At 44.5% G+C, this 12,900-nt stretch overlaps 1 protein-coding gene across 3 annotated transcripts in view; it reads right to left on the minus strand.

Annotated features, from left to right (window-relative positions):
• Window positions 1-4,834: 4,834 nt before the first annotated feature.
• Window positions 4,835-12,900, minus strand: part of CSK (C-terminal Src kinase) — a 797,455-nt gene continuing 789,389 nt past the window's right edge. For all 3 annotated transcript variants that reach the window (XM_078685133.1, XM_078685131.1, XM_078685132.1), the window contains 2 exons: window positions 9,630-9,716; window positions 4,835-7,880 (listed from right to left, as the gene is read on the minus strand). In XM_078685133.1, coding sequence (XP_078541259.1) covers window positions 7,698-7,880; window positions 9,630-9,716 — 270 coding nt within the window. In that variant the 3' untranslated portion in view covers window positions 4,835-7,697. The remainder of the gene's footprint in view (window positions 7,881-9,629; window positions 9,717-12,900) is intronic.

A 12,900-nucleotide genomic window follows, 5' to 3' on the forward strand; every position in this document is an offset into this window, starting at 1 on the left:
TGAGGAGTACCCCACCCTGTGAAGATGTCCTGGACTACTTACGGCAGAAGATGCCACTCCTGATCAGCAAGATACTGCCGACTCAGGCTGTCGGCTCTGACATTTGGAAACCCTGCTAAGTGATTGGCAGTGAGCCAGTTCCCTTGTCGATGTGCCCAAGATCACAGTCTCAATGCAGCCAGGCAAAGGAGGTAAAACCCTTCTGCTCCTGATTTGTTTACGTACCACATTACAGTCATGTTCTTAGGTTAAGTTCTGGACTACCCTAACCATGGTGGAGGTGAGGTAGGCCATACGCGCCAGTCAATTCCATCGCAAGTCCACCAGGATGATGTGAAAGTTATTTATAAATCGCAGTCTCATGCCTGAGGGCGTCTCGGTGCTATAGAACTGGATATAGCTTACGGACATAAGGTTCCTGCAGGTAATCTTATATCTCCTTGTCCTGGGAGAACAGCCAGGTTTTCAAGGCCTTTCTCAAAGCAAGTAGTGAAGGAACAGCTTCTAACTCCAATGATAAGCTGTTCCAGACCACAGCAGCGGCCCTGAAGAAGCTCTTCCCACCCCAGGTTGTCCTCCTGAAAAGGGGGTCTACCAGGTTAATTGCTGAGCTTGACCGAAGCATCCTCCCTGGGGTATACCACATGAGCTTGTCCTTAAACTGAGCTGGCCCCAGTCCCTGTAATGGTTTATAGTCCAGGCATTAAGCCCGGAACCTAACAAGTTGTTTGACTGGGAGACAGTGAAGTTTCCCGATGGCTCCTCTAGCCGATTCGTGTTTAGGGATTTTAAAAAGAAATTGTGTAGCTGCATTCTGCAAAACCTGAAGTTTATTCAAAGAGCCTGAGGCGAAGATTGAGATAAAGGCTATTGCAGTAATCAATCCTAGAGATTACTAGAGCAATGATTACTGTCTTCAAGAGCTTTGATGGTAAAACATTTTCAATCTTTTTTTACAAGCCTCAAGGAGCAAAATTAGGCAGATTTTATTTTATTCCCTTGGTCTTTTAATGTCAGCTCTTTATCTAGCAGAAAACCCAGATGTTTTACTTTATTTACTGGTTCAGGGAGGAGGCCTAACTCAGGAGGCCACCGTTCGGCGTCCAGAATGAGGGGTTATTGCCAAAGTTGATTTCAGTTTTGGCAGCATTCCGCTTAAGACAATTGTTGTCCATCCATTTGCTTACATTGCTCATGCAGGTTTTAAATGCAGAGCCTAAGTGTTCTCGGGTTTCGCTAGTGACACCACAATTAGAGTGTCATCTGCGTATGATGCTAACGAGAAGCCAGATTTTTTGATAAGTGAGGCTAGTGGCGTGACAGAGATTAAATAGTGTTGGGCTGAGTGCCAAGCCCTTAGGAACTCTGCAAGGCATAGAGAAAGGCCTGGATGTAAATGTGCCCAGCGCCACGCTTTGTTGTCTGTTGACTAAAAAAAGATTGACAGAGACCTAATGTTGTATCCGCTAATCCAACACTCCGCAAACGTTCAGCCAGTAGCTCATGTCTGACCGTGTCAAACGCCGCAGAGAGGTCCAGCAAAATCAGGGCAGTGGCCCCCCCGTCCAGTGTTTCACGAATCTCTTCAAGTGGCCACTACCAATGCGGATTCTGTGCTGTTATTTTTCCTAAACCAGTAAGCAATTTTCTTCAATGTACTCCGATAGCTGTTTGTTCATCACTTTCTCAATAAACTTAGCGGGAAAGGTAAGCCTAGATGTGGGGGTGATAATTGTTCATGCCCTGTGCATCGAGGTTGTCCTTTTATTAGCAGAGGCAGATTTCCACTGCGCAGGGAAGACACCCCTTTCAAACACTATAAATAATTTGCCCCCGATGTTGTGTCACATGTGCTGGAACCAGATGAAAGCATCTCCTGAAAGTGAGTTCTACACACTTAACAATATTTGCCCACCTTCCCCCACGCAGAGGATGGGATTCAGCACAGTTAACCGACAGATACCGCCACGCGGTCTGTGCCTCATTAATCAATACCTGTGCCCCAGGTGCTCTTTACTGTTTGCATGCGGTTCACCAGCGCATTACACTAATCAGGGGCATTGATCATTATCCTCCTGCCAGTGGGTTCATTCGTGGATTATATACCAGAGTAGCCAGGCCTGGCACCAGGGATAGGTCAGTGGTTTTCAACTTGACTTCTTAGCTAGACCACACACGTACAGCGCCTCATCTAACCAAGCATTCTCAATCATAGGTTGCCATACCCAGTCTTGATGAAGACTCGCAGCTGAGGCTCCAATCTCACTCCTTGCATCAGCCGAGTCGAAACGGCGACGCTCTCCATCTTTACAAGACCTGTACCTGCTTTCTATCCGATATACCGTTGGAATATGCATTGTGTGCACATTGTAAATTTACAGAGTACATGTAAATGAATGTTATACATCGGACAGGCCGCTATTGTCTGGATGTGATTACCAGTGATCCTAAAAGTATCTAATTGTATCTATCCTTATTCCTATGATTTTCACTTTCACTACCCACCACCACCACCATTTCCCTACCTTTTCACTCTTCTTGCGCGTAACCTATATTTATAGAAAATAATTGTTTACCCAGTCAAAAAATAAATGTTATTTTGAAACTGTTTGAATGGGTTGGCGCTATTTCTTGTGTGGTTTCTCGATACATGTATCCATAAATATTAATTAAGTGCATGCATGAGGAATTTCTTTTGGATATTGAATACCAGTGTTGTAGTGTTCTATATTTATGGGTGTCCTGGGCCAAGCGGGGCATTGTACTGTCACAGAGGTACCCATGGCTCTGGTGACAGAATCTGTGGTGTCCTGTCCAGACTTGATGATATGCCGGGAGGCATTCTGTCCATCCGCGACGAGCTCCTAAAAACATTTTCATGTCAGATGGAACATGTATGAGAATCATGTGATCCGTGTCCCACAATGCGTGGTTGTAGCTGGCGAGAAGACAGCTGGTATTAAAGGACTTTCAAGGCTATATCCCTGCAGAAAAGGCCATCTTCCCTAGACCTCCAAACTTTTGGAATCCCTGTCAAATGGGGTTGTTGAGACGGTATCTCTTGATCGAGTCTCCGAACAGGACACTTGGATGTCTAAGTTCTCAGGCTAACAGTGCGTGGAAAGGAAAGTGGAATCGCCAGGAGCACAACAATAAAGACAAAATATTTCACTGAGGGTTGCTCTATAGACCTCCCTTGCTAGCAACCTCTCTTTCTAGTCTCTCTGCAGGACTGAATCAGAGGCTTGATGTCAGGCCTGTGGCACCAGCGCTGTTGTGCCAGAAGAGGCAGCAGTGGAAGTGGGGGTGGGGGTGGGGCTGTCCAGGACATCAGCTGCTGCGCCAAAAGGTGGAGCGCCCAGTCAAAGCAATGTGGCAAATGCACCGGTTCTGATGTTGCGGTGCAGAAGGCAATCAGCTGAAAAGACATGAAATGTGGAAGACATGACGGGACCATTGGGGCATGCAGTTGCGCCGGATATCTTTGAGGCCTCAAAGAAGATGGAAAACATTCTGTTCAGGAATGCACCCGGGTTCCATCACGGAGCCAGGAACTCGAGAATGGCCAAGGTTGGCGTCAGAGGCTGGACAGATGGATGTGCCGGCATCAAAGGCTCTCGTGAATGGGGATCTGTCCGGAGCCGGGACCGCAGAAGAGTGCAGTGCTGTGTGGAGGAGCCATTGGCATCAAGTTGACAAGCTCTGGTTCTGAGGATGAAGGTCCTGTGGGAGACAGAGATAGACAAGGAGACTTATGTCTGGAATGCTTCTTCTCCTTACTTGTCTTCTTGGCCGAAGATGAAGATGGAGAGCGGGAACGGTGCTGAAAATTCTTCGGGCATGGGTGTTCGTGCTTCACCCATGCCATAGAGTTTGCCTCCTGCTCCTTGATTGCCTTGGGACGCATGCTGAGGCACGACAATCAGGTCTTCAAGTCATGGTCGGACCCCAAGCACCGCAGACTAACGTCTTGCGGGTCTGTTCTGGACATCTGTCCCTCACAGTCCCTACAGGATTTTAAGCCCAGACTTTTTGGGAGGAGACACGGTACTGCTTTCTAATTTAAATTTGGTGAGGCAATTTCCTCAAACAGTAAGGCTTTGACTCCATATAAAAGGTGCGGAAAAAAGGGAGCGGACATCGATGTGCCAGAAAGGGGTCTTTAGGGCCTCGGTGGGGTTGCCTGACGTCACTTGCCGGTGCTGACTGCGTATAGCGCCCTCTACCGGTGACCTTGTTGTTTTGAGGTTTTCCTGATTCAGTCGGATACCTGGGGGTTGTTCTACAGGTGAGGAATCTTCAGGTAAAAGCATCCATCAGAGCCTAATTTACTAAAATAACATTTAGGTTTGTTATGTTCTTTTTGCAAACTCTAAGACAATCTAAGTTTCCAAAATGTGTATGATACAATGAATGACATCAATATCCCACCCCCTTGAGGTCATTCTCATGTGACCTGTAAAGCAGCAAATAAACCACAGCATTAATTTCTGATGAAAACTCCCAACTTCTTTCTTGTCTTTCAACGATGCTCCTTTAACTATACATTTTGCAAAGTTTTGTGCTAATAAATGTAGAGTTTTCCTCTTTGTGCCATTTCTTTATGAAGCACAAACAGCGCAGATGGTGTTAAAAACAATATATGGTGGAGACTGTTTCCGAAGGCATTCTGGATTACGGAATGTGTGATCACAAATCTTTCCAGGTATGGATCAAACCAAAAGACTTGAGGAACACAAGTTGCCGTATTCTGAACACAACATTAGAATGAAGGACAGTGAAACCCAGGTGATCTTCAACATGCTGGTACAAAAGCAAAACTCTGACAACGACCCATATGGAATGGTTTTATTACACATATACTCTGACCACTGGCAGCATATACGGAAATAGAAAGCAGTAGGTAGGAATGGGAAGGTCGCTGCAGACTGCATGCAAACATTTCAACAAAGAAACACTTGTCCCTCAAAAGAGGATATTTTTTTTTTACGATTTTGCAGTAGTTTTTTCGTTTTCTTTCACAATAAAAAAATGATTCGTACTTCAGTAAAACCCAAAACATCCATTATTATTATTTCTTCCTTGATTTTAACAAAAACAGTAAAAAAAATAATACAAGACAAAAGAACCAAAAGTTAAAAAAACAACCCAAAAACACATCTGGACCGAAATTTAAATCGCCTGTGGTGATCGCATTCTGCCTTTGGGAAGGGCGTCTTGATGGGAGAAAATACTTTAGTCACCTCGTACGTTCTTCTGAGTGCCAGTCTGATCTCATTTCACCTCTACTTGATTATGTATGGTTCACGAAGGTGTGATGAAAGAGGCAGAGTACAAAAGATACTGGCATGACAACATGCGAGGGAAGCAATGGGTGCAGAGGAAAAATCGAATGCGGGAGGGTTAATGTGGAAAGAGTTTGGGAGTAAAGGGTGATAGACAGACACACAAGGAATGTGAGACAGCATGCTCCTACGAAGGATGATGCCAAACTAATCTTACATGCAGCAAAATTAAATGTCTAGTTCTTCGAGGCACTTATGCCAAGTATGAAGCATAGGTGACCTTGTATGCCCTACTTTATCTCCACCTCGTAATAACTTTGTTTACTCTTGTACGAAACCTACTGGCCGTGTGCACACATGATGCTCATTAAAACATGCATTCAATTCCTAGCAAGGCTATTTGAGTGGTGCGAGGGCGACAAGTCTCCGTAATGTGGAGTAATGGTCGACAGGAATACAATAGTGTTCACTACCCTCCTTCTCACCACCTCCCAACAGGTAACACACATCAAGAAAACTGCTAACAATGTTAGAATATTCTTTCTGGGAAGTTTGATTAATTTCCTTGGGTGACTTGCAAATCTACCCCTAGACCGGCTGCAATGCACCTTTCACAGCAACACACCCAAAAACATACAAGGGTGCAGACTGCAGGTGCTGTTCCCTAGGATCTGAAAGACAAAGTGCTCACAAGGAGCAATGTGCAACACCTACCCAGCAGACACTACAAAGATCAGACACTTGATTTAAGAAGCTTTGATGTACAGTAGAGGCCAAACCATGGAATCCATGCAAACTGAAAGGTAGGAGATATTTTCGATTTAAAGGTGCTGTTCAGAAGGGATGGGACTTAAAATATGCAGGAGTAAATATTGAGAAGAATCCTAATTGATAGTTGTCATCAGTGTGGGAAGCTTTTTACATCAAGCAACGTCTAACTTAAATTGGAACCATGTCCAAAAAAGAATACCGCAAACATGAGGGAGGAAAGAATTTATCCTGACAAAAATCAGAATTTCAAGCCATGCAATTTAGTTTAATCATTTTTCTTTCAAGATCAATTTCTGCAAAGGGCTCTTTCCCAGGGGTTTAAATGCACCTCGAGTATAAATCAAGAACATTTAAACGGTGTACAATAAATGTCTATCAACGGATAGTTATTCTTTGGCTGCTCTTTCACCCTCCCTCATTCATCCCAAATTAAAGACTGAACCTCTGTGCCTCTTCAAGACATCAAAATTGACATGATTTTGCCATTACTGGTACTGACACACAAGTGTTCCTTCCACTCCACACGCCTGTCCAATAGTCTTCTGCACCCTGTATTCCTAGTTTGCTTTTTCTAGCGGTGAAGCAATTTGATCTCAGACTCCTTGAATGGCATCAAACAGCTCTGTCGATGAGACCTGGATCCTTCTATCAAGGTAAGGCGATTTTAGAGGCTTGAAGTAGAACATAACTAGGTTAGTTTTCAAAACAGAAAAAGACTCCTCTGCCCATGCTACTATGGCTTCCGCTGTAAAAGAAAATACATGTTAATAATGGCATTATAGTTCGAAGCTGCTAATAATCCATTAAAAAGGATTAGCAACGTTGAAACTAGCAATAATGACCAAAGGGCCGGCCTTTGCTGTTTACAAATACCATGGCGGCTGGCTTGCACTTAGTCCAGGCTGAACAATACCACTACTGGAGTCCTTAATGTTCATACAAAGCTAGGAGCTGCCAGTAGGAAAGCAGCCACAACTCTCTCCGACTCCCAGCCATGACAAAGGGAAACAAAGGTGTTTGTTTAGATATTCTTTTCCAGGTTTGCCAGAGAAATGTCTTTTTAACAATGGAAACCCTACCAAGTAGGAGATGCTAGGCTCTCTAATGAATAAAACAAATATGTTGGTGCTTGAAGGACTCCCATTTTTTTGCCGTCTCCCTTTCTCACTGAGAAAGATATGAAAGTAGCTTTCGCCTACAATGCACTTGTATTGTAATTTCTCTAGATGCCTGTTCCATCAGCGGAGCAGTAGAAAGGGCTAGGTATGTAGGGATTATACATTCTCAATGCTGCAGCCAAAAGCTTGGGGCGAATTATAATGTGGGGGATCAAGAAGTGTTACAGGTCAAGGTACTGCAGGATATGTAAGGTTTAAGGCAGAGGCTGGGAAGGGCAAGCCAATGAAGAAATGCCAGGACAACGAGGGAGGCGATCAGGGAATCTTTAGATATGTGCAGTTCAATATGCTTGTTTTCCTAAGAGTCCTTTTGCATCAATGCCAGAGCTCTTTTTACGCCCAGGTATCTCTTAAGTCTATTACTTTCAAGTCCCATCTTCTCTTTTCTTCCCTCACCAGTGAGGATTGCAAGGTCTGATGGAGAGGGGGAAAGTATCTGAAGGAAGGGCCTTCTGGACCCGAATCACAGGTACAACTCCTTGGCTTTGATATGTTCTAGCTGTTCCCGCAGTTTTCTGAAGGTAGGTCGCGTGTGGGGGTCCAAGTTCCAGCACTGCTTCATGACCTCATACACCACGTGGGGGCAACCATCAGGGGACTCCATCTTGTACCCTTTCTCCACCCTTGGCACCACATCCTTTAGGGGCTAAGATATGGAAATAAAAAGAACATCAAGGCTAATCAATATCCCGTTAACCTTTCACTTCTAGCAGTAGCAAGGGGGTATATCAATCTTAATAAGGATAAACAGACACAAATGTATTTTCAATAAAATACATGCTTCTAACACTATCATCTATCCACATACACACATATACATAGTGATGGAAAAAAACACCTTGATTCATCCTACATTGTAGATGCGTGTCTCCTTTCTGGTAAACTGGACCCTAGAATTCTGCTTCCACCCCATTTACTTTCAACACTCTTTAAACACAAACTAAGAGATATCTCAAATAATCCGCAGTATTTTCTAACAAATAAGAGAGATGCCAATATCCCACCCTAGGAGCTGTTGTTTGAAGCCACTGTATCGCTTAAACATTCTACCTACACAATTGTGTCTATCCCTCCCAGAACAGAGCTGCCAAAACACACAGAATAGTGCTTGATTTCATTTCAAAAACAGAATCAGTGCCTGACCATCATAGGCACTAAATTGGTTCCAACTGGAAGTTTGTAAATAATGTAAGTTTCCCCACTATGTCAGGATTACTCAGTACTGACCACTTCCAACTGCACTTCCAGATCCATCATTAGGACTTCGCCACTGCCAACATCTAAGGTAATGAAGTTATTTATCACTTTACTGGATAGATTTATGCACTACAGTGGAAGTATGTGGATTAAAATATCCCATCTGTAGAACTCTATACTTTGTTAGTCCACCCTCACCTCTCCTAGCTTAGAGTCAGGAAGACGGCAAACTAAAAAATGACCTTGACTATGCTAGACATTTCAATTCGTTCATTTTCCCTCTTCTTGTGGGGCAACCCTGTCAAATAAGAAACACTACAAAACTCCACAATAGCAAATATTTAGTTGTAAATCAGTGTCACGCAAGGACAATTTACTAATTTCTGTCTCAAGCTCAGCTCTCTATAGACATTGAAAAAAGACAGGTTGCATGCATTTATTCTCTCCACCTAAACAGGACTCTCTTCATCCCCGATTTTCCAAAATAGTTGTCAAACCAGACAACATAATTAAGCAAATAGGTATCACTGAGTGAGGGAGCTGCTTGCATGTGTCATAGGTTATGCTACCTCTACCAACAATGGCGCCAATGTGCATCTCCTACTCAGTACTTCTCTCAGATAGTGTTTTTTCCAATGGCTTTAATCTATTTCCATTAGAATTGTATAGTGACCAGTCACAGCTCCCTCTAGCCACCAAAAAAGCACAGTCTCTCACTCGCTCATCCTAAAAGCTTCCCTTTTTTTTCTAACAGTGGCAGGGATGACTTGCCCGGTCATCCTCAAAGTTCACTCTAGCTTCTTGAAGGGCTTGTATCTATTCTTGTTATGTTCAGACGTTTCTATTCTTGTTATGTTCAGACGTTTATCTAACTCGAATTTGACTGCTTCCACCGGAGTTCCATTAGTCAACATAACAATGGTCATATCCATCTTTCACCTACAGAATTCTCTGGACTGGAATCTTACCTGCCGTTTGATAATGAATATTTGCAGGAAGAAGTGTCCTACTTCCCACATCCACTGAATATCATCCATAAGCAGATAGGACTCATCCCAACATTTCCTATATTCGCAACCAATAGGACTTCCTAGTCTTAGCACACACCTCTCAAACTGTAGAAGGCACTTTACAGCCACAATGTTTACTCTCATACAGTAATCAAAATAGTTAAAGATCATAAAATGATCATACTTACTATTCGAGGGTAAGGCACACGTCCGAAAGAGTAAATTTCCCAGAGCAATATTCCAAAGCTCCATACATCAGATTTTGTAGAGAAATTCTACAATAAAAATAAAAGCATGGAGCTTAAAGGTAATGCTAGGTTCTGTTAATAGTGCACCTCGCCTACGGGAGGGCAATCAACACTTTTCTTTCATAATGCTCTTTTGGATGATCAGTGGCTCATTAATTCTGCTTTGTACTCCGGTTCCATTTTAGTTTGTCTTTCTGCTCTAACATGCCCTCTTTTGGTGCACATTTGTTCTTTACATGGGAAGCATTAGCTGGCATAAGTAGGTGCAACACTCGAACTACTTTAGCTTCACAAGAGCGTGGGGGGACAGGGGTGAAGGGAGCATTCACATGCTCACATAAATCCTTCAAATAACTTTCTCTATCTACCTTTATTTGGTGTTCAGGAATGTTAAGGAGATCTGCTGATCTGTGACCAGCCTTGGTGTTTTAGGAGCTCCCAGGCACATTCTTTCACTTATTTCTGCTACATCTCACCGCCCTGAGATTACCCATCAACACATCTGTACTATAGGTAGTAAAGTAGCATAGTATGGTAGAGTATTGTGTGCATTGACCATGAAATAAGTAAGCAAGGCTGGCATATTCACTTCACCTCCAAAGCTTAGTTCACAAGGACTCCTCAAGCGCAAACCCACAAAACTCTCCTTGTGATAACATAACATAACGTGTATTTGTAAAGCGCACGTATCACCAAAGGGTCTCAAGGTGCTGAATTACAGATGTATATTGTTACCCAACTCAATGGTACTCATTTTATCGACCTCAGATGGATGAAAGGTTGAGTGGACCTGCCGGGATTAGAACCTGTGACCATGAGGTCAAACACAGGCCCCTAAAGTGGATGCATTAGTCCACTGCGCCACCAGACACGGCAGATAAGGAACTCAAAGAGAACACACCCCTTCTTTTTAGTGCTAGGAATACTTTTTTTTTCTTCAAATAATTTTTATTGCAGATTTACAAGGATCCAGTAACATACACTCAAGTACTCCAAACAAGAGTCACCGGTAGCCCATCCCACACTCAGCTGATGGATACACGGCCATTCAGCCCACATCCCGGGGACAGGGCGGCAAGTTTCGGTACCATGCCAATAGTGTAATCTTATACATGTCACTGATCAATCAAGGAACAATCCGAGCATCTGCATTTTCTTTTTTGCTGAACCCCCCCCTCCCCAGTTAACAATTAAAATTCAATGTGTTTACCTCCGTCAGATTGCATGTTAAACTTTGTTGCAGTCACTCCCATCTCACCCACTCCCTCCCCGCCTTGCCATAGGATGCCCCTCATCTTTCTGACTCACAGATCTTCAGTGTGTCACGACAGACAATGGGCGCAGTTTAGTCTGACACCCTTACAGTGTCAACGTCTCCTATACCTTGGTACTCTACCCCCCGGCCACCCAGGGAACCCCCTCCCTCAGAGCCCCCCGTCCAACCCATGGTAGTGTCTCCACTTAGACCAAATTCTGCGGAATTTTTTGGGACACCCCCTAGCCTTATAGGTTACCCTTTCTGCTGCCATGTAGAGATCTAGCCCTCTTCTCCATTCCTCCATGTCTGGGGGTTCCGGCGCTCCCCAGTGTTTTGCGATGTCCCTTTTCGCGACCACTAGGGCTAAGACCAAGAATATAAGGAGGGGGCGTGTCAAGTCTACGTCGTTGGACATGCCCAACAGTGCTAGCTTGGGATCTTGTGGGATTGGAGCCTCCAGGACCTCCTCTAATTCTTTGAACACCTGGGTCCAGTATATTTGTATTACATTGCAGGACCATATCGTGTGATAGAAATCTCCCACTCCTTGATGGCATCTAAGGCAACTTGGGTCCTCTACCTTCCCCATTCTGCATAGCCGCTGCCTGTCATAGTATGTTCTGTGGAGTACATTCAACTGAATCAGCCGCAGTCGGGACTTGATCGCCACCTCCCGAGGGTGCATCAGAACTGTCTCCCAATCTAGGTCTTCCATCTCGCCTACCTCCGCCTCCCAGGTGGTCCTGAGCTTCGTTAGGTCCCCTAATAGATGGTTAGTTAATGTTTTATATGTCAGTGAGACCGCTTTTCCTGCTATCTGCTCTTGGAGGAGCCTCACTTCCAGTGGTGTATATTCAGGGATATCTGTGAGTGCGATATGTTGGGCCCTCCAGGCGTGTTGCAATTGTATGTATTTGAACCGTTGTGTGTCATGGAGCGCGAAGTTCGACTTAAGTACGTGGAAAGACTTGAGCTCTCCCATGGCAATTACATCTCCTATTGTAGAAATGCCAATGTCGTCCCACCTTCGGAAACCTCGCAGTTTGTGGAGTTCCGTCAACCACTGACAGTGCCACAGTGGAGTCTGACGTGTGGGTTTCCTGTCCCACCCCATGCAACAGTTGGCCTTCTTCCATGCGGCGAGTGTTACCGCCGTAGCCGGGAAGTCCTTCTAAAGGTACCGTAGAGATAGCATAATAGGTTTCTGGACGACATTTTCGCTCTCTCTCGAGAGAGAGCGTATGTCGGGTGGTCCGCCGGGGCATGGAGCCAGTCGTTGATTGGCGTCAGATGTTCTGCCCAATAGTAGGCCTCCAGGTTGGGAAGTGAAATACCACCACTGTATTGGTGCCTCTGTAGCGTGTACAGGGCCAGTGCTAGGAATACTTTTAGGCACATATACACATATAACACACTTTTCATAGCAGTTTGAAAGGTCAGGTCATACCACCATTTATACTACTCTTTCCTTAGTAAAGCTGGATCCTGACTGCACACCCCTCTACTTCAACCACTCCTCCTTTAGTGATAAAGGATCCTCCCAAAGACATACCTATTTTCTCCCATCACACGATTAGTAAACAGCTACACTCATGGTAAAACCGGTCTGCTTCTACCACACTGTGTCTGCTGAAGGTCTTTCTAGTACAGGGATGGGACAGCAGTTCTCAATTTGTTTTCTGGGAAGGATAGTTTCACTTTCCTTGGTAGAGAAAGTTGGTACCAAGCTGCCTTGGTGATACATTCCTTAAGGATAAGGTCTGTGTCCAGAGTGAACCAGAGTATCTTGGTATTGGTATTGTATTCCCCTTACCAAGAAGCCCGGCATCGACCCGCTCGACCTTGCGAACTACCGGCCCATATCACTGCTGCCTTTTCTGTCGAAAATGCTGGAGGCACATGTCACCAACTGCCTCTCTAACTTCGTGGAGGAAACAGAATACCTCCAACCCA

This window comes from Lissotriton helveticus, chromosome 3_2, assembly GCF_964261635.1.
Source record: "Lissotriton helveticus chromosome 3_2, aLisHel1.1, whole genome shotgun sequence".
Lineage (NCBI taxonomy): Eukaryota > Metazoa > Chordata > Amphibia > Caudata > Salamandridae > Lissotriton > Lissotriton helveticus.